Source organism: Thamnophis sirtalis, unplaced genomic scaffold (genome assembly GCF_051295495.1).
Source record: "Thamnophis sirtalis isolate CommonGarterSnake01/CBP01778 unplaced genomic scaffold, rThaSir2_p1.2 scaffold_9, whole genome shotgun sequence".
Classification (NCBI taxonomy): domain Eukaryota; kingdom Metazoa; phylum Chordata; class Lepidosauria; order Squamata; family Natricidae; genus Thamnophis; species Thamnophis sirtalis.
Genome location: NW_028261389.1, coordinates 71,753,146 through 71,774,589, shown reverse-complemented (window position 1 = coordinate 71,774,589; position 21,444 = coordinate 71,753,146). Strand labels below are relative to the sequence as shown.

At 43.7% G+C, this 21,444-nt stretch overlaps 1 protein-coding gene across 2 annotated transcripts in view; it reads left to right on the top strand.

The window, feature by feature from the left end:
* LRP6 (LDL receptor related protein 6) overlaps positions 1 to 14,550 on the top strand; it is an 87,695-nt gene extending 73,145 nt beyond the window's left edge. The window contains exons 16-23 of one of the 2 annotated variants that reach the window (XM_087722244.1): positions 1,990 to 2,199; positions 3,635 to 3,760; positions 5,260 to 5,496; positions 6,661 to 6,771; positions 9,147 to 9,377; positions 9,886 to 10,022; positions 10,740 to 10,837; positions 11,797 to 14,550. In XM_087722244.1, coding sequence (XP_087578370.1) covers positions 1,990 to 2,199; positions 3,635 to 3,760; positions 5,260 to 5,496; positions 6,661 to 6,771; positions 9,147 to 9,377; positions 9,886 to 10,022; positions 10,740 to 10,837; positions 11,797 to 12,088 — 1,442 coding nt within the window. In that variant the 3' untranslated portion in view covers positions 12,089 to 14,550. Of the gene's footprint in view, positions 1 to 1,989; positions 2,200 to 3,634; positions 3,761 to 5,259; positions 5,497 to 6,660; positions 6,772 to 9,146; positions 9,393 to 9,885; positions 10,023 to 10,739; positions 10,838 to 11,796 lie in introns of both variants that reach the window. The other variant, XM_087722243.1, reaches the window with a different exon arrangement.
* The last annotated feature ends 6,894 nt before the right edge of the window (positions 14,551 to 21,444 follow it).

Sequence of the window (21,444 nt, the reverse complement as noted above, 5' to 3'; positions counted from 1 at the left end):
CCCTCCCACTTTCACCAATCCCTGTCAAGGAAGTTGAGATCTCCTTTTCAATGGGATAAGTCAGAATTACAAACCAATACAAACCTCTTAGTTAGGTGTGACCCCAGTGATTCTTCAAAGGCCCCCAATTCTACACAGAATAGAAGATACTATAGAACAGGGATATAAAGCTCCAGGCCTAAGGGCTGGATCCGGCCTGCAGAGTGCTTTAATCTGGCCCATGGGGCTGGCCTGGAAATAGCAAAAGACTGGCCCGCGGTGCCTCTAGCAGCCAAAATGGGGCATGTAGGCCTCACATGAGGCTCTCCTGTGCCCCGTTTTGGCCGGCAGGGTGCTGCAGGAGACTGTCCAGGCCGAAAACGGGGTGCAGGAGGCCTCACACGGCCCCTCCGTGCCCTGTTTTGGCCGACAGGGTGCTGCAGGAGGCCATCCAGGGAAAAACAGGGTGTTGGGGGCCTCACACAGTCCCTCTGTGCCTCATTTTGACTGGCAGGGTGTTGGCAGGAGGCTGTCCAGGCCGAAAATGGAGTGTGGGGGGCCACACACATCCCCTTCCTCCCCCATTTTGGGTGGTAGGGTGCTGTAGGAGGCTGCCCAGGACAAAGAACGGGGGTGTAGGGGGCCTCACAGGCTCCCCTCCACGTGCCTCATTTTTTGGCCGGCCGGGTGCTGCAGGAGGCGTCTGTCCCGTGTGTGCCCCCCAACCCACTCCCCGGCCAGCCTGTGAAGGATGCTGATCCAGCCCTCAAAGTAATCCAGTTTGACACCCCTGCTATAGAATAAAATAATCCCTGGAATTTGGAGGAGGGTCTTTTGGACTCACTCTGTGGAAGAACAGGTGTTGATAGGGGCAAGAATGTCTTCCTCGGATTAGCAGGTGAGATTCCCGGAGAAAGCAGGCCTTTCTTCCCACGTATTCTCGTAATGGCCTGGCTAGGACACTTGAGCGTTTCCGCTTTTCTGCAGCATGCAGCCTTTACCTGTTTCAGTTTTTTTAGATCGTAATGTTAAGCTCCGTTGATAACATTGTGATTTGTAATGTTCTGAAACCGTATTTCCTGGAAGTCGGGTTTGTCTCTTCCCATATGAAATTTGGGCTCAGCCTTGCAACATCCACTTTTTTCTCCATCAGACTGATAGGCATTGCTAGAAAGATTACACACACACACATGCGCGTGGGATGTTATCATATCTCAAAACAGGTGTGGTTCCATTCAGATCAATTTTAGATACATGTTAAATATATTTATCTTTCGGTTCCACCACAAAAGCGCGTAGGACAAAATCGCGCTCGACAAAAGCGCGCTGTGATGTCATCACAGCGCGACGAAAAATGTAAAAATAAAGGGAAAACCTTACCCTAAGCCCCCCAAACCTAACCCTAAACCTAACCCTAACCCTTACCTTTATGTGAATCGGCTTGCTTTAATTTAATTTTTATTAATTTTTATTTGAATTTTTCGATCTTTTTCGTCGCGCTGTGATGACGTCAAAGGCGCGATTTTGTCAATCGTGCTTTTGTCGTCTGCGCTTTTGACGGGTCACGTTATCTTTCACTTTCCCTTAAAATGCATACTAATCAACTTAAATCAGGAACTTTTATTGGTTGCTGATATTGATATTGTGGTTGGACTGGATCTGGGTGATCCACTGTTAAAGTGATGGAAGGTATGCATTGCATCTTGTGACTGGATGTCTCATCAATTTAATATCTCTTATGCAAATTATATTGTCTTTATGTTGAAACTTCTGGCAATCAGCTCCAGAGGCGTTGCCTTGTTAGAGGAGGAGGCAATTCTTTTGTAACCTTTTGTTTCCAAACATAAACTTGGAGCGTTTGAAATCTGTTTACAGCTGTTGTGCATTTTATTGAGCTCATTCAGCATTGTGGCTTAGGCATCTCACGTTAAGACACAGTCACAGCATATGTGAAGTTACAAACATTTTGTTGTAGTTCAGTTTTCCCTTTTTTTCTCCCCCATTTCAAAGGTGCGAATCGGATAGTCCTAGAAGACTCCAACATACTGCAGCCTATAGGCCTGACCGTATTTGAAAAATGGCTTTACTGGATTGATCGTCATCAACAGATGATTGAGAAAATTGACATGACTCGCCAGGAGGGACGAACAAAGGTTCAGGCTCGGATTGCTCAGCTGAGCGACATCCATGCCGTTAAAGAACTCAACATGCAGGAATACCGTAAGTGTTTCGCCACATCGAAGGAAGAACTTACCTGTTACTTCTCTCAAAACAGCTTCCCTATGATTCATTAACTGGAGAATTCTGAGAGTTGAAGTTTACACACCTCGTATTTGCCAAGTTTGAGAAATACTAGTCTAAAAGCTCCAGATGTTTAGTTAGAACAGTGTTGCTCAACCTTGGCAACTTTAAGTCCTGTGGACTTCAACTCCCAGAATACCCCAGCTGGCCGGGGAATTCTGGGAGTTGAAGTCCACAGGACTTAAAGTCGCCAAGATTGAGAAACACTGAGTTAGAAGATACCCATTTACAGTAGATCCCATGCAAAATAATATCTTCATCAGATTAGCAGGTGAGATACCTGAAGAAAGCAGACCTTTCTTTACTCCTATTCTCATCATGGTCTGGCTAGGAGACTACAGCGTTTCTGCTTTTTCACAGCATGGAGCAAAGGGTGTCAAATGTGCGGCTTGCGGGCCGGAGGCATCACCCGCTGGCTATGCCCACCCCCCACCCCCAGTTTAGTGAAGGGGGAAAGTCGCGATACATCACATGATGACAACGTGATGCCACGGGTTTGACACCCCTGGCATAGAGACGTCACAGGTTTCAGCTTTTTTAGATTGCAATTTTAAGCTCAATTGATACCATCATGATTTTTAACATTGTAAAACCATATTTCTTGGTGGCAGCATTTGTCTCTTCCTATATGAAACTTTGGCATCAGCCTTGCAACATCTGCTTTTGGCTGCGTCAGAATGATAGGCATTGCTAGAAAGAACACCCCACCTCCACCCCCACACACAGAGGAAAACATTAGATTTGCAGCTTATTTTCCCTCAGGGATTTTAGATTTGCAGTTTATATTTTTTTTTTTATTGTTTTTAACTTTCTTTGGAAGGAAAATGCATCAGTCAGTTTAACAATATGGTCATCTTAGGTCTGTTAGGACAGTGTTTCTCAACCTTGGCAACTTGAAGATGTCTGGACTTCAACTCCCAGAATTCCCCAGCCAGCGAATGCTGGCTGGGGAATTCTGGGAGTTGAAGTCCAGACGTCTTCAAGTTGCCAAGGTTGAGAAACACTGTGTTAGGATACTATGTTGACCTTCGAACCTTCCCAGAAATGTCATCATGCAGAGATAGCTTCACATTCACATTCCGAGACATTGAAAAGACGTTTTGGTGCTAAACTTTGCCCTGGCCTTTGTCCTTGTCGCTTAAACCATTTTGCACTTTTTCCAGAGAATTACTGATGATACTGATGTGAATTATTGATACGGGAGAGGTAGCTGATCTTCGTGGAGATTTTGAGCCACTCTTGGTTTCCTAGGAGGCAGTCTGAAATCTATAGTATATAATTAAAAAAAACAAAACCCAAGCAAACAGGTGTTTGAGATATAAAATACCCTCTGTGAATGCACTTTGTCTTTCAGGAAAGCACCCCTGTTCCCAAGACAACGGTGGCTGTTCTCACATCTGCATTATAAAAAGTGATGGAACTACGCGTTGCTCCTGTCCCATGCATCTAGTCCTGCTTGAAGATGAACTTTCTTGTGGAGGTAAGACTTTTTTTTTTAAGGTAATCTTGATTTAGGTAGAAAGAGGTACAGTGGCTCCATGGCTTAATGATGCTCAGCACCGGTGGTTTGAGCCCAAGCACTGTATGGCAGGATGAGCTCCTGTCACTCGCCTCAGTTTCTGTCCACCTAACAGTTCGAAAACATCTTTGGTGCAAGTGGATAGATAGGTACCACTCCGGTGGGGAGGTAAGCTGGTGCTCTGTGCGGGCAGGCAAATTCCTGACGGCTCCAAACCTTTCCGGTTGCGAGGTAACTCTGCGAAGGATTGGAACCCTTGGGTGATGCTACAGGAAGAGCCACTTGTGTCGCCTTCCTGTGGCACACTTTGAGAAGTGCACAAGCGTGTCCTATAGGAGGACTGGTTCCCTTGCCAAGCCCAACTACTACTCTGCAACAGCATTGTGGTTTCCTGGCTACTGTAACAATGCCATGTGTTAATAGCAATAGTACTTAGACTTATATACCCCTTCACAGTGACTTAGAGCCTTCTTTAAGCGGTTTACACAGTCAGCATATTACTGACTCAGCCTTCCATTCTTTTGAGGTCAATAAAAGGAGGACAATATGCTGACTGTCAACTGCTGTTCTGACCTAGACTTCCCCAGCAGCACGAAGCCGAGTCCTCGTCTCAGTAACCCCCTTTTATTTTATTTACAGTGAATTCCTCTCCAGCAATGTCTTTTCTCTATCCCACAGTCTTTCAAGATAGTTCACAATTACCGACCTTTATCAGGGTTGGAGAGCGGCCAGGCTGATATCTTTCAGACGCCACAATACTTGGCAAGAATGCAGGAATGAACTAATTGTCTCCTGCAAACACCCCTCCACTTTTGCTCCTCCTTTATTCCCTATGGGAGGAGCCATTCATCATCCACCTGTGGCCTTACTCCCAAGTCGACCCCTGTACCTTTAGCTGATCTCTTCATCTGGCAACTCTACACATGTGCACACTGGGAACAGGCTCCAGCTGTTCCTCTGCCTCACTGATGTCTGACTCTGAAGTCAGCTGATAACTGGCATACGGCCCTGGTCCCCTCTCTGCCTCCGACACAGAGCCCCTCCTCAGAGCCTTCCCCAGAGTCCAGGACTGGCCCAGGTTCCTCTCCAACCTAAGTCCTAAGTGTTCCTAAGTCACTGTCCGACTCTGCCCTCCAGCTTTGTTGGCCGGTCACAACAACTGCTTAGAGAGGGCTGTAAAGCACTGTGAAGTAGTATATAAATCTAAGCTCTAGACTTATATACCACTTCAGTAGCTCTATTGCTACTGCACATTGATGTACAACTATGGTTCCCAGAGTCATTGGTCATGGGGCAGAGAGTTTTCAATCAGTGCATGTTTCAAGCAAATCCCAATTTTCCAGATAGGTAATTCCAACTTGTGCGGAGATATTTTGCTACTGTATATTCAGACAGCTACTTATTCACTTATTCTTTGTGTTGCATCTGAAAATAGAGGCCTTTTCTCTCTTCCCCAACAGAGCCTCCAACCTGCTCCCCACAACAGTTCACGTGTTACACAGGAGAGATTGACTGCATCCCTGTGGCTTGGCGTTGTGATGGGTACACGGAGTGTGAGGATGCCAGTGACGAGAAGAACTGCCCCTTGTGCTCCGATTCCCAGTTCCAGTGTGAGAGCGGGCAGTGCATCGATGCCGCCCTGCAGTGCAACGGAGAACCAAATTGCCAGGATAACTCCGACGAAAAGAAATGTGAAGGTATTCCACGTCCCTGAGCAAAATAGGGATTCTTGCAGGTAGTCCTCGACTTACGGCCACAGTTGAGGCCAAAATTCCCAGTGGCTAAGCAAGACAGCCGTTAAGTCAGTTTTGCCCCCATTTTACAACCTTTCTTGCCACAGTTGTTAAGTGGATCACGAGTGTGTTAAATGAATAACACAGTGAATCTGGCTTCCCCCATTGTCTCTGCTTGTCAGAAGGTCGCAAAAGGGGACCGCACAACCCCGGGACACTGCCACCATCATAAATGTGAATCAGTTGTCGAGCATCCAAATATAAATCACGTTGACCGTGAGGAATACTGCGACGGTCATAAATGTGAAACGTGTTCCTAAGTCACTTTTTTTCAGTGCTGCTATAACTTGGAATGTGAACTGTTTTAAGTTGAGGACTACCTGTAATTTGCTGGGTTCAGTTACGGTTGAGCCAAGGTGGCGCAGTGGTTAAATGCAGCACTGCAGGCTACTGCTAGATCAGCAGGTCAGCGGTTCAAATCTCACCGGCTCAGGGTTGACTCAGCCTTCCATCCTTCCGAGGTGGGTAAAATGAGGACCCAGATTGTTGGGGGCAATATGCTGACTCTGTAAACCGCTTAGAGAGGCCTGAAAGGCCTATGAAGCGGTATATAAGTCTACTGCTATTGTTAAGTCAAGGATTAGTTGTAGTTGGCAGTGTTGTCCACTGAGGGGAGCTGTTGTGCATTTGTGGCCAGCAACTCCCTTTTTTGTTGTTGTTCCTTGGCAATGCAATTGTGGCATTGTTTGTAATGCTGGCAATTAGCCTAAGCAGCAGAGGTTACTCTGAGGCCCACTTTCACCCTGAATAAGCCATCGACTCCTTTGAAATCCCTTGTTAATGTAGTTTACATGTTTAGTTTCGCCAGATCATGGCTTTGAAAGTGTACCCTTCATTGTACGTTTCCCTGGGAAAATTTTATCTTAAACAGCAAGCTGCAAAATTTAAAATAAGGTATACAATAATAATGGTGATCCAAGATAAGGCGTGATTGTTTTTGTTCAGTCTAAAATGTTCAATGATGCGATTACTTGTCCTATGTCTTTGTGTTGAATATCCAACTTGCAATTTTAAATATATATATATATTTCTCATTTGTTAATGATGGATTTGGTTTCCTCCCTCCAGTGCTTTGTTTAACTGACCAGTTCCGGTGTGCGAGTGGTCAGTGCATTGGGAAAAACAAGAAATGTGATCACAGCCTCGATTGCAATGACAATTCAGACGAACAGGGCTGCTGTAAGTATACCCACATCTGGTTTTTCTTCTTTGTTTCGCTTCATCGTCTTTTCTTTTGTTGTAAGCTGCAGGGAGTCAGAATTATTCAGCAGCATGCAAAAATAAGTGCATAATAAAATTTGCTTTGCTGAATGGCATGCTTTAGCCCTTCACGTTCTGACACTCTTCTGCTATGTGCAACTAAACATGGTTGTGTCCGGTTTGATTTGTACGGTTGATGTTACCTAATTTGGGTAATGACACACCTACAAGAAAATAACCAAAAATAACCAAGGGAGAATGAGCACACCAAGTGCTTCAGTTTGATTTGTGGAATCTGGGTAATTTTGCTTTAATTTGTATATCATGTGGAAAGCGGCTCATGTGTGAAGATACTCAGCTTTACTAAAATTCAGTTTTTGCATCAAGTATCCATATAGTGAAATAGGTCCGTTATTTCACGACATGTCCCTCTTTCCATTTATATGATTAGACAGGTATCAGAACACATTAGAATAGAAATAGAAATAATAGGAATTGGGATAGGATGACAGTAGCAGTAGCACTTAGACATATACCACTTTATAGTGCTTTTACAGCCCTTTCTAAGTGGTTTACAGAGTCAGCCTGTTGCCCCCCAACAATCTGGGTCTTCATTTTACCCACCTCGGAGGGATGGAAGGCTGAGTCAACCTTGAGCTGGTCAGGATCGAACTCCTGGAAGTGACCACTGAGTTAGCCTGCAATACTGCATTCTAATCACTGCACCACCACGATTAGAATAGAACAGAACTGTAGAGTAGAGTATAGAAATAGAATAAGGGAGAGGGGTAGGATAGAATAGAATATAGAATAGAATAGAACCGTGATGGTGAACCTATGGGCACGCATGCCCAAAGTGGCACATGGAGCCACATCACCCGGCACACAAAGCCTTGCCTGTTTGTCTTCCGGATTCTAACGCACATACGCGCCCAACGATCAGCTGACCTTCGCATGTGCAGCAGTGCCAAAAACCGTATGCATGCTGGCCAGCTGATCATCTGGCACGCATGAGCACTAGAACCCAGAAGTTTGGTTTTCCCAGAGCATGGCCCTGATGAGAGTGCGCATGTGCGTGCAACATTTCTGCGCAACCGTTTCAGAAGTGCCGAAAAGATTCGCCATCACTGGAATAGAATATAGAAAAGAATAAAATAGAATAGAATGTAATTATACTATACAAATACAAAACTATACTAAACTAATACTATGTTAATACTATACTATGCTGTGTTATACTATACTGTATTTTTTCCTCTGGTGCATAAGGTCTCGGTGTACATACAAAACAACAGAGTAATAACAATAATACCAATGATACCTACAGGTGAAACTTGAAAAATTAGAATATCATACAAAAGTTCATTTATTTCAGTAATGCAACTTAAAAGGTGAAACTAATATATGAGATAAGACTCATTACATGCAAAGCAAGAAAGTTCAAGCTGTGATTTGTCATAATTGTGATGATTATGGCGTACAGCTCATGAAAACCCCAAATCCACAATCTCAGATAATTAGAATATTACATGCAATCAATAAAACAAGGATTGTACATAGAACAATATCGGACCTCTGAAAAGTATAAGCATGCATATGTACTCAGTACTTGGGTTGGGCCCCTTTTGCAGCAATTACTGCCTCAATGCGGCATGGCATGGAAGCTATCAGCCTGTGGCACTGCTGAGGTGTTATGGAAGGCCAGGATGCTTCAATAGCGGCCTTCAGCTCTTCTGCATTGTTCGGTCTCATGTCTCTCATCTTTCTCTTGGCAATGCCCCATAGATTTTCTATGGGGTTCAGGTCAGGTGAGTTTGCTGGCCAATCAAGCACAGTAATCCCACGGTCATTGAACCAGGTTTTGGTGCTTTTGGCAGTGTGGGCAGCTGGAAAATGAAGTCAGCATCCCCATAAAACTCATCTGCAGAAGGAAGCATGAAGTGCTCCAAAATCTCCTGGTAGACATCTGTGTTGACCCTGGTCTTAATGAAGCACAATGGTCCAAAATCCTGTTGCTCAGTGGTCCAAAGTCCTCTTTTCTGACGAGAGCAACTTTTGCATTTCATTTGGAAACCAAGGACCCAGAGTACGGAGGAAGAATGGAGAGGCCAATCAAGCACAGTAATCACACGGTCATTGAACCAGTTGTTGGTGCTTTTGGCAAAAGTTGCTCTCATCAGAAAAGAGGACTTTGGACCACTGAGCAACAGGACTTTGGACCATTGAGATGAGAAGGATTATAGTAAAACAGCTATACTAATGGGTAAATGTACATAGACATAAGACATTAAGGAACAGAGAAGTTCTACAGAGCTCTCGTCTTTTTTAAAGTGATTTTTCTCCTTCCTTCCTAGACACAACCGAAGAACCAGCCCCACCTGCCACCAATACAATCGGCTCCGTCATCGGTGTGATCCTTACGGTGTTTGTCGTTGGTGCTATGTACTTCGTTTGTCAGAGAGTGCTGTGCCCACGCATGAAAGGAGATGGAGAAACAATGACCAATGACTACGTTGTCCATGGACCGTCTTCTGTGCCTCTGGGTTATGTGCCTCACCCAAGCTCCCTTTCTGGATCTCTTCCAGGTCAGATTTATACAGGTAGTCCTCAATTTACAACAGTTCATTTAATGACCTTTCATTTGTTAACAATGGCGCTGGGGAAAAAAAGTGGCTTATGTCCATTTTTCACACTTATGACCTTTGTCGCATTGAGGAATCCAGCAAGCATTTTGCTAGTTAAGAAAAAGTCCAGTGTGGCTTGGAAATCTTGTAAAAAGGCTACAGATTTGTGACTTGCATTTGGGAAGGCAAAAGTGTCACATCAATTGCATCTCTTCCTTAGTGTGTAAAATTAGAGGGGAGGGCAAACAGATTCTTCAGCGACACCTTTATTGTGGTCTCAAGTTCTCTCCTTCCCCAGAATGCCTCCATTGGTCCTGGAAAATCCATCTTCAGAATGGCCTCTGCGTCATTGTGATCATAAAGCACACACAATGACGCAGAGGCCTTTTAAATTAGGTTGAGCGTATGATGCTTAAATAAATATATTTTCTTCTAAGTCTTTGACTGTATTCCCTGGGGTTTTCTTTAGGAATGTCCCGTGGTAAATCTGTGATCAGTTCACTTAGCATCATGGCAGGAAGCAGCGGCCCACCTTATGACCGAGCTCACGTCACCGGGGCGTCCTCCAGCAGCTCCTCCAGCATCAAAGGAACCTACTTCCCTCCAGTAAGAGACCTTTTTTTTTTGCATCTAAGTCGGAAAGATTGATTCCTCAACACAAACTGAAACAATTCAGTAAAGTTGATGGAACCATATGAATAACATGGGAGAAAATGTAAGCTTAAATTTGCATGAAAAGTTGGGATTAACCATATTGCCCTATCTTATTTCCCGTTCTTGGCAGCATTTTATGATGAACAGCATAATCTCGTTACTTATATTCTTTCACAAACACATTCTACTGGTGTTTTAATCTCACTTTCCTCCCTCCCTCTCTCTCTTCCTCTTTCCTCCCTTCTTCCCAACCCTATTTCCTCCCTCCCTCCCAGCCTATTTCCTTCCTTCTTCCCTTCTTTTTTCCCTCCCTCCCTATTTCCTCCCCCTCTCCTTCCCTTCCTATGTCCTTCCTTACTCTCACACACACTTAAAAGGATCCAATTCCATCTGAAAGTAACAGGGACACAGAATACAAATTAATCTGAACATGGTTAGAATCTAAAGGGGAAAAGATGGCTTATAGTTACAGCAAGGGGAAAGAAATCTAGATTTAAATGTAATAAACGAAAAGAAAATACCTCTACAAAAGCAGCACTGTAATATGTGTAGTAAACTTCCATTTGGTGTTCAGTACGGATGGCCTTCCCGGTGTGGAGAAAAACGTTTCCTTGGAACAAATACGGTGCTTCTCTTAAAGCTGACACTCCCTCTATTCTCCCTTTAAAGATTTTGAACCCGCCTCCATCACCAGCAACAGAGGACTCCCGCTACACAATGGAATTTGGTTACTCGTCCAATAGTCCTTCTACGCACAGGTCATACAGGTAAGACCATGTCCCCACTCTGAGTTTTGTACTACTTGCCTGATAGGTTCAGGATATTTCCTGGCAGCGATTTGCGTTGCATCTGGACAAAAGAAGACCCAAGTGACCAGGCTTTCTGTTGAAGGCATGAAATTCGGCTGTCTTGATTGCTGGTTCAACAATCAAAGCAGTGTTCCAATATCTCAGGGGCTGCCACAAAGAAGAGGGAGTCAAGCTATTCTCCAAGGCACCTGAGGGCAGGACAAGAAGCAATGGGTGGAAACTAATCAAAGAGAGAAGCAACTTAGAAGTGAGGAGAAATTTCCTGACTGTTAGAACAATTAATCAGTGCCTTGCCTCCAAAAGTTGTGAATGCTCCAACACTGGAAGTTTTTAAGAAGATGTTGGATAATCATCTGTTTGAAGTGGGGTAGAGTTTCCTGGGTAAGCAGGCGGTTGGACTAGAAGACCTCCAAGGTCCCTTCCAACTCTGTTACTGTATTCTAACCATGAAAATAGGAAGCTGTTTTTGAAAGCCTGCTTGATGGAGGACACACATGGAGCCAGGTTGACCTTCCATCTCATTTAAGAGCCACCCACTCTGTGAGAGGAAGCCAATCCAAAAATCACGTCCTCCTTGAATGTATGGAGATTCTCAGTCATCCAGGCCATGGTTGTCCCAAAGGTGTTTTGTTTCAAGAGACAACTGGACTGTCTGGTTTTTCTTTGAAGACGTTCCACTTCTCATCCAAGAAGCTTCTTCAACTCCCCACCATCCAGTCAGAGCTGAAGAAGCTTCTTGGATGAGAAGCAAAATGCCTTCAAAGAAAAACTAGAAAGTCCAGTTGCCTCTTGAAAAGAACACCTTTGGGATATGTCCTTCCTTGGTGGCAACAGATGACAATGCCACCTGGCTCGAGAAGACCTCCGATTGACTTCAGGTGTTGATGTTCACACGCCTCTTCATGTTTTCTGCCCAGTTACAGGCCATACAGCTACCGCCATTTTGCACCTCCCACAACCCCGTGCAGCACCGACGTTTGTGACAGTGACTACGCACCCAGCCGTCGGGTGATGACCATGGGGGGCAAAGGCTATGCCAGCGACCTCAACTACGATTCTGAGCCCACGCCACCGCCACCAACCCCACGCAGCCAGTACTTGTCTGCAGAGGAGAACTATGAGAGCTGCCCGCCTTCCCCGTACACAGAGCGGAGCTACACACACCACCTCTACCCGCCGCCCCCCTCTCCTTGCACCGATTCCTCGTGAGGGGAGCCCGCCCCCCCCTCAACTGCGTCCAGCTCAGCTGTGTAAATAGTGTCGCTTGCCCTTGTTGAGGACATGGGAGGGGGGCAGAATCTCCTGTGTACAGTTAAAATATTTGACCTAGGGAAATTGCCTTTTGTAGAATGGGGAGAGGGAGGGAGCAAAGAGGTTATTTATATATTTTTTCCTAAAAAGAGAAATTGCTGCTTTGTGACATAAGAATTTTTTTTAAAAAAAAGTTTGTATACAAAGTTTTTTTTAATTATTATTTTTCCAAATGGAACACAAGAAGATGCCTTAAATCCGTGAAGGGACTGAGCATGTAAGGAAACGGAAGGACCAGGAGATGTTGCTGTTCAATGAGCCAAATATCCAAAAAAGAAGACAAAAGAAGAAGGAAGTGGGGGGTTTAAAAAAAGAAAAGAGGAATAAGAAAACAAGGAAAAGAATGAAAGGACCTGCACCACAAAACAGCATTTTAAAAAATATCTGCAAAGAGGTGAATATATATTTTACTCTGACAGGAGAGCAATTAAATTAAACTTGAAGAAAACTGTTGAGACAGATCGGTACACCAAGAACCTTGTTTTCTACAAAAATGGAGCTGTTGGCGCGCTCAAAAGAGCCATGCTCACCTCTGAACATTTCCTGGAATTCCCACCACTGAAATTGTCCCAGATGTTCTATGTTACCAGCTCTTTGTCCCTATTTTCAAGTTCCATCATTGTGTGGCAGGTGGTTTGGCCCAAAGCTGTAGAAATGTCTTTGGAGTTGGATCTAAAGCGGACAAAGATCCTTGAGATCTGGAGTGGGGGGCACCTCCGCTACCTGCTAAGCAATTCCTTCAGGAAGCAGCACCTTTTCTTGGACTTCGGGAGCAGCCCCCGAGTCCCAGGAAAACACACAATTGAGTGAAGGAGCCTTGGCAACAACGTGACCAGAGGTGGGTTGCTACCGCTTCTCACCGATTCAGGCGAACCGGTAGTGGAAATTGGGACTGGGTTGCTGAGCCAGTAGGGATGACAGGCTGGCCACACCCCCGAACCAATTCCCCAGTTGCCGCTTACGCCTTGGTTTTTAATCATTTTTTCATTTTCATTTCAATTTACGCTCAACTGCGCATGTGCACGACACAAACCAGCAGCAACCCACTCCTGAACGTGACTGCCCCCCTGTTGGCCCCCCTCCTTCCCCTTGACTCAGCCATGTGTTTCCCTGAGCCTGCGGGGACCCCATGCAAGCCCAGGAAAAGGTGCGATTTCCTATGAAGCAGCTCTCCAGTAAAGAGCAGGTGCTCTTGTTGCTTCCGAAGCAAACTCACCTGTTCAAACCTAGGCATGCAGGCACGAGGCGTATATGCTTTTCATATACATTTTTAAAATTAAAACAGGAGAGGCTATTTGCCTGGTGCTTGCACCCCTCAAGACTTGCTTGTCATGAGATGAGAACGGATCCAGCTGAGCTAGGCCATGCGCACCCCCATTCCTGACAACAGGATACAAACCTTTTTGCAAGATTGGAAAAGTCCATTTCAGTGAGGGTGGGGGAATTGGCTTGTTCTCTTCTTCTTCTTCTTCTTCCAAAAATTGAGGGATTTTGCTTCGGTTGCCAATACTTCTGTTGCTAACAGGAGAGGGACCAGGCATACCCCTGCAGTCTCTGCTTCTTCCTTACTCGCGTAGCAGTCCCAGGGTCTGAGTCCTTGGTGAACAGGCTCTTTGTGAGTATGTGTGTGCGTGCGTGTGTGTGTGTGAGAGAGAGAGAGAGAGAGGGAGAGAAATTATGGGTGTATGCAAGAAATGTTTTTCATTTCTTCCTGCCAGTACAATCGGATTAGTTCTCTTACCACATCAGTGATGTTTTCAGACCCAAGACAAGGGTGATTACCTCTGAAAAACCTTTTCAGTAGACTTCAGTGCCTCCAAAGAGGGGCCCTATTTTTTTTTTAATCACACAAAGAATAAAACATATAGGTGGCATATTTACGAAAGTGAACGTTGGATTCTTAGATTAATGGAAAAGAGAACGTATAACTCTTGCAGTTCGTTCAGTGATTCTACATGCACTGAATTGCCACGTGCAGCTTGTATTTTAAATTGTGCTAATTTTTTTGCCTTTTATCAAGAAACTTGCAAACACTTTCAGTCTGGCTACATCCTTGATTCTCACCGGGGCAGCGCCAATCCAGCCATAGCCAGACTTTGCAGCGTATGACATCAACATGCCCCTTATCTGGCAAAACTTTCAATTCCGAAGCCTGAACCACTGTGAATGCCCCATTTTTGAACCTCTTCTTTGTCAAAATATTTTCTCAGCTCTTTACATTGTTGATTTTTTTTAAAAAAAATCGTGGTGATACAAAAAGAAAAAGGTTGCTCAGTTGTCTTCATTATGTGTTAGTGAAAAAAAAAAGTGAGAAACACTCCAATGCTTCCAATTTTCAGCTTTTTTTTTTTTTTTTTTTTTGGTAAAGCAGACAGGGAGAAACTAAAACTTTTTATTAAGGATGCTCTGAATTGCAAACTTTGGGACTAATTTGGAGATTTTAAACAGTCCCTGGGAGATGAGATTGACCTCGCTTTGTGCTGATTGATAACTGTTATCGGATTTTGGGACACAAGTTTTTAAAAGCTTCTGAATTCATAAATACAAAGTACTATAACTAGATATGCTGTTTGCTGTATTGGTTAGGTGTGTGTGTGTGTGTGTGTGTGTGTGTGTATCCCTAACCAATACAGCAAACAGCATACACACAAACACAAGCTAGATACCTGTACTTTGCTATAATACTATGTGATCGGGCTTGATAAATCGACACAGCTTGAAAATTAATGAGTAGTTACAATCGGCCTATCCTCTTCCCCTTCTCTCCCTCAAGCTGGCTCCATGCAAATGTAATGAAACAATATCTTCCTTATAGGCTTGGTTTGCCTGTAAATAGGCAAATCAATAGGTTTCCTCCCATTCTCCATAATTTTCTTGTTTCTCACAATAACCATTTCATCCCAGCAGGGAAATGTAAGCTGCAGAGCCCAATAACGGATCCATTCCAATACTAGCTCAGACCTGAATTATTGGGTTCTCGATGTGCTCATCATGCGCTCGGCCCAGTGGTGGGTTTCAAAAAAAATTGGAACCTCTTCTGTAGGTGTGGCCTGCTTTCCGGGTCCACTGGTGGAACCTCTTCTAACTGGTTCGATAGATTTGATGAACCGGTTCTACCGAATAGGTGCGAACTGGTAGGAACCCACCTCTGGCTCGGCCATACCCTCAGTGGGCAGCCAAGCTCTGAACAATGGCAGATTCATCCTCCGACTTTTAAGAAAGGCAGGCATCGAGATGCTTTAAGAACCCTTTGCGACAATCGTAATGAATTTGATTAGTCTGATCATGTCAAAAGCTATAAAACTAGTATACTTTTACAACTACCTTTGCAGGTAATGTGTTTCCACCCCTCCTTCAAAATCTTCAATAGGCCACAATTTTAATTGCGCGTCAGATGTGGGATAGCTGCATGTCCATAGACAAGCAAAGCTGTCATACCTTTTTTCAACATTGTGCACCTCCTCATATTCTCTTCTCGCATTCTAAAAAGTGATTAGTTTATTTTGGTGAAGACATAACGCTTAGGACAACTACTGTAGTTTTAGCAAGTTTTGTGGCTGGTTTTAAAACAATCTTTCTTAAAATAAACCTCTCCCCTCCGGGACACATTTTCTGCAAAAAAAAAAAAAAAAAAACCAACACAAAACCCAATATTTAATTTAAAAAAAAACACTTTTAGGAATTATTATTTTTAATTGCTTTAAATAAAAATGACCTGTAAAAATCCATGGAAGCATGCTTAACCTCATTGCTAGTTTTTACTTAAGGGGGCCTAAATTGTGAAATACTTTTAAAATATGAAAGGAGTCATGAAAACAATAGCAGTAGCAATAGCAGTAGACTTATATACCGCTTCATAGGCCTTTCAGGCCTCTCTAAGCGGTTTACAGAGAGTCGGCATATTGCCCCCAACAATCTGGGTCCTCATTTTACCCACCTCGGAAGGATGGAAGGCTGAGTCAACCCTGAGCCGATAAGATTTGAACCGCTGACCTGCTGATCTAGCAGTAGCCTGCAGTGCTGCATTTAACCACTGTGCCACCTTGGCACCTACAGCTCGACCAGTAGTTAAATCTTTATAAAGGATTGGATTATTATTATTATTGTAAATGGAAAATGAACTGTTTCAGCACATGTTCCAAATATAGGCAGGTTAGGAAGTTCCATTCCCAGTCAAATCTATTAAGAAATACCTCATAGGAATGGTAAAGTGTGTTCTTATTCATCCAGTTTTGTGCTGAATGAGGCTACAAAAGAGGGTTTGTATTTTACCTTAATGCATTAGTTAAAGGTGCTGGTTAATTTGATCCCAGGGGTGTCCCTTTTATACTGCAAATATTTTCAAACAAGGTTTGTCCATGGAAAGTGCTGAGAAAGAAATCCTTTTTTAACACCAAAATTAAACAAACCAGGAAAAGAAGATTGACAGTAGCAGAGAATGTCAAAAGAAAATAAAAGTGAAAAGCTTATCATACCAGACTCCTCCGTCCCCAAACCCAAATGAAAACGAAGCTCTGGTTTCCCTGTTCAATTGTGCCATATTTTTTTTATTTTTTAAAAAAAGCCAATTTGGGGGGAAACGGTGAAGAAAAACTCTGAGCAAAGAGACTGCTAGGAGCTGAAGCAAAACGTGTCTCTTAAGTCAGGGTTGTGCAACTCTGCCCCTTAAACCCCCCCCCCCTATCCCAGACAACTTGTGGACTTCAACTCCCAGAATTCCACAGCCAACCATGCTGGGTCAGGAATTCTGGGAGTTGAAGTCCGTAGGTCTTCAAAGGGGCTATAGCAAGTTGCCCACCTCTGCTCTATGTGAAGGATCCTGTGCTGCTTTTTAACCTTTGAATGTTCTTGCTTTGTTTTTGTAACTTTTAAACTTCGTCACTGTCTTTTTTTTTTTTTTTTTTTTTAATAAACCCAAATAATAACGTTCATAAATGTCTGTATGACGGTGCTTTGCAAGGATATATGATGACGGCCAACATTTGGCCAGCCCAGTTCACTCGAATCGCTCAATGTTTGTACTGTAAAATAAAAGAATGTTTTACTTGCAAGCTGTACATAATTCTTGTACAAAATTCCTCGTCCTTTTTTTTTTTCTTCATTTATTATGACTATAAGTGGAGTTGTAATAAATAAATTGATTTTTTTAATAATAAATTTTGGTCCGAAAATCTATTCAGTGCATTGATGGCCTTAGATCCAAGCGAATAAATGGGGAAAGTAAGGTACGGCAATTAAATTAGGTCGCTGTGTAATGCATTAAGGCAGTCCTCCAGTTATGACTGAAATTGAGTGGCAATTGTGCTAATAAGTGGTGATAGCTGTAAAGCAGGTCACTATGTGAACAAACTTAATTTTACAATCTTTTATGTGTTAGTCATTAAGCGTCGTTAATGGGGTTGCCAATAACTCAAAACACCCTCACATAAGCGTGATGACACAATGTTTGAACTTTGGACGTTAAGCTTTTTGTGAGCCCCCCCCAATGAATTTCAATGGTTGCTAAGCGACCGCTCATAGCAATAGCACTTATATACCGCTTTACAGTGCTTTACAACCCTCTCTAAGCGGCTTACAAAATCGGCATCTTGCCCCCAACAATCTGGGTCCTCATTTTAACCACCTTGCAAGGGATGGAAGGCTGAGTCAACTTTGAGCCAGTGAGATTTGAACTGCTGGCAGTCAGCAGAAGTAGCCTGCAGTACTGCGCTCTAACCACTGCGCCACCAAAGCTCATGAGTCAAGGCCAACCTAACTCTCAGCAGAAACTATGCAGTGTATGTGCAAAAATTACAAGCCCCTATCTGATATGATCACTTCCTTTTTAAAAAATATAAGAACTATTTCCCCAAATAAAGGTCTTAAGGGCACCCCAAACCCTCCTGCTTAAGCACACGTCCCAATACTACAATTGCAATAGTGAGGAAATCACAAGAATGAATTACTTAAAAAATAATAATCCATAAAACGTTAAAAACAACATAAAAAAACCAACATACATTTTCAGCTGTTCTGTTTATTCTATTTCTATTTATTTCTTATTCTACTCTATTCTATATTATCTGATCTAGGGATGTGGGGTTACCTTTTAGGCTCACAAACCTTTTGCTAAGTAGCATCAGTGCAGGAGACAAAAAAGGCAAGTTTGTGTGTCACAAGCAGAGGTAGGTTCCTACCAGTTCACACCAGTTCGGTAGAACCGGTTCGTCAAATTTGCCGAACCGGTTAGAAGAGGTTCCACCAGTGGACCCAGAAAGCAGGCCACACCTACAGAAGAAGTTCCAAACTTTTTTGAAACCCACCACTGACACACACACACACACACACACAGAACGAGAAAGAAAGGAAGAGAGAAAGAAATAAAAAAAGGAAGAAAAAGTGAGAGAGATGAAAGAAAAAAGGAAAAGAGAAACAAAAGGAAGGAGAGAGAGAGAGAGAAAGGAAAAGGAACAGAAACAAAAGGAAGGAGAGAGAAAAAAAGGAAAAAGGAACAGAGAAACAAAAGGAAGGAGAGAGAGAGAGAACACATGGCCGGCAAGCCACTCCCACCAGGTCACATGGCTGGCAAGCCACTCCCACAAAGGAGGCCACACCCACAGAGTAGGTTCGAAAAAATTTTGAAACCCACCACTGGTCACAAGAGTTAAATGTATCTACCCTATCAGTTACACACAACAGGAAGGACTCTGGATTGCCGTTTTAGTTACATGTGAATAATAATAATAACAATTAAATTGTTATTACATTTTGTAGTCTCAAATACAAATGGGGAAAAAAATAGTAGGGAAATGAGAAAGGGAAAAAGTGTAGAGTAGGAGGGGGAAGAAGGAAAAAAAAAGCACTGGCTTCCAACTTTACAATAGAATAAAAATGACAACGTACAGTTTTACAGTAGGTGGCAGCACCAAAGGTGCCTTCGACTGATTGCCAGAATTTTAAACCAGGCTAATCCTTGCATGCGCTTCGGGATCTGGAGAGCCTAGCCTGGAAAAAAAACAAAAAACGAAACAGAAAGCTATTTCCATTGTGCTGCCAAGAAAAGGGTGTGGATGCGATCACCAGGGGCCCAGCTCAACTGAACAGCATTTGTCTCTTTATTCAGAAATGAATAAGCTGACTTTGGGGTTATTTTAAGGAAGTAACAGCGTGTATTAAAAGGAGACAATTGAGTCCCAAGGCTTAAAAACAGGAAGCAGCACGTGCTCGGAGAATACCAACTGTGCAGAAAAAAGGACCGAGTCAGATACACCGAAAGCCCATGGTTGTGTGTTTTTTTTAAAGGAAGGATGGAAAAGGAGGAGGGGCTCCCACATTCTCTTCATCCTCGGGAGAAAAGAGAGACAAAGAAAAGCGGAAGGGGTATCAAACTATTTTCCAAAGCAGGGGAGGGCAAGACAAGTAACAATAGATGGAAACTAATCAAGGAGATGCAGTGGCTCAGATGCTGAGCTTGTCAATCAGAAAGGTCGGCAGTTCAGCAGTTCGAATCCCTAGCGCCGCGTAATGGAAGCGAGCTCCCATTCTTTGTCCCAGCTTCTGCCAACCTAGCAGTTTGAAAGCACGTAAAAATGCAAGTAGAAAAATAGGAACCCCCTTTGGTGGGAAGGTCATGCCGGCCACATGACCACGAAGATGTTTTCGGACAGCACTGGCTCTTCGGCTTTGAAACGGAGATGATTACCATCTGCTAGAGTCAGGAACGACTAGCACATATGTGTGAGGGGAATCTTTACCATATGTGTGAGGGGAATCTTTACTGTTACCTTAATCAAGGACACAAGGCGATTCTGTAAACCACTTTGAGAGGGCTGTAAAACCCTATTTATGAGCCAGCAATGTGCAGCAGCTGCCAAAAAAGCTAATACAATCCTGGAGTTGTATAAACAGACGCATAGAATCAGTGGCGGGTTTCAAAAATTTTTGGAACCTACCCTGTGGGTGTGGCCTCCTTTGTGGGAGTGGCTTGCCGGCCATGTGACCTGGTGGGAGTGGCTTGCTGGCCATGTGTTCTCTCTCTCTCTCTCTCTCTCTCTCTCTCTCTCTCTCTCTCTCTCTCTCTCTCTCTCTCTCTCTCTTCCTTCCTTTTGTCTCTCTGTCCCTTTTCTCTTTTTTTCTTTCATCTCTCACTCTTTTTCTTTCTTTTTTCTTTATTTATTTATTTATTTCTTCCTTTCTTTCTCTTTCTCTCTCTCTCTGTGTCAGTCTGTCTCTTTGTGTGTGTGTCGCAGTGGTGGGTTTCAAAATTTTTTGGAGCCTCTTCTGTAGATGTGGCCTGCTTTCCGGGTCCACTGGTGGAACCTCGTCTAACTGGTTCGGTAGATTTGACGAACCGGTTCTACCAAATAGGTGCGAACTGGTAGGAACTCACCTCTGCATAGAATCAAGATCACATGAAGGACTGGTGCCGCTTTACAAAACCCTAGTAAGGGACACACCTGCAACCAATTTTGGTCACCGCACTACAAAAACGACGTTGAGACTTTGGAAAAAGTTCAGAGAAGAGCAACTAAGAGGATCAAAGGCCTGGAGACTAAACCCTATGAAGAACGGCTGAAGGTTTGGGGTCTGGCTACTCTAAAGAAAAGAAGAATTAAGGGTGACATGATAGCGGTATTTCAGTATTTGAGAATCTGGCACAAAGAAGAGAGGGGTCAAATTATTCTCCAAAGCACCAGAGGGGGGGAAGGAAAAGAAATAATGGTTGGAAACTAATCAAAGAGAGAAGCGACCTGCAATTAAGGAGAAGCTTCCTAACGGTGAGGACAATTAACTTGCCTTCAGAAGTTGTGGGTGCCCCATCACTGGAAGCATTTAAGAAGGGACTGGAGAGCCATCTGTCTGGAATGATATAGGGTCTCCTGCTTGAACAGGGGTTTGGACTAGAAGACCTCCAAGGTCCCTTCCAACTCTTGTTCTGTTAAGAATTCCCTGCTGTATCCCCTCCTTCCTTCTCCAGGTGCACACAGCATTCAGCCCCTGTTAGATGCTCTCCATAACAACAGACTCCCTTCGTCTGTACTTTCACATGATATGGGAATGAGATGAAGCATGGAGGTTTGAAGTGACAATGCCATCTAGAGAAGGGGTTGGAAAACTTAAACACTCAAAGAACCATTTGGACACGTTTCCCACAGAAAAGAAAACACCGGGAGCCAGAAAGGTCCTAACCGGAAGCCCCTTGTTCAATTCTGGAGCTGACACCCACCATAGAGTCAGTTCAGTTCCCCCACCATAGAGTCTCCTCCTAGCGTGGC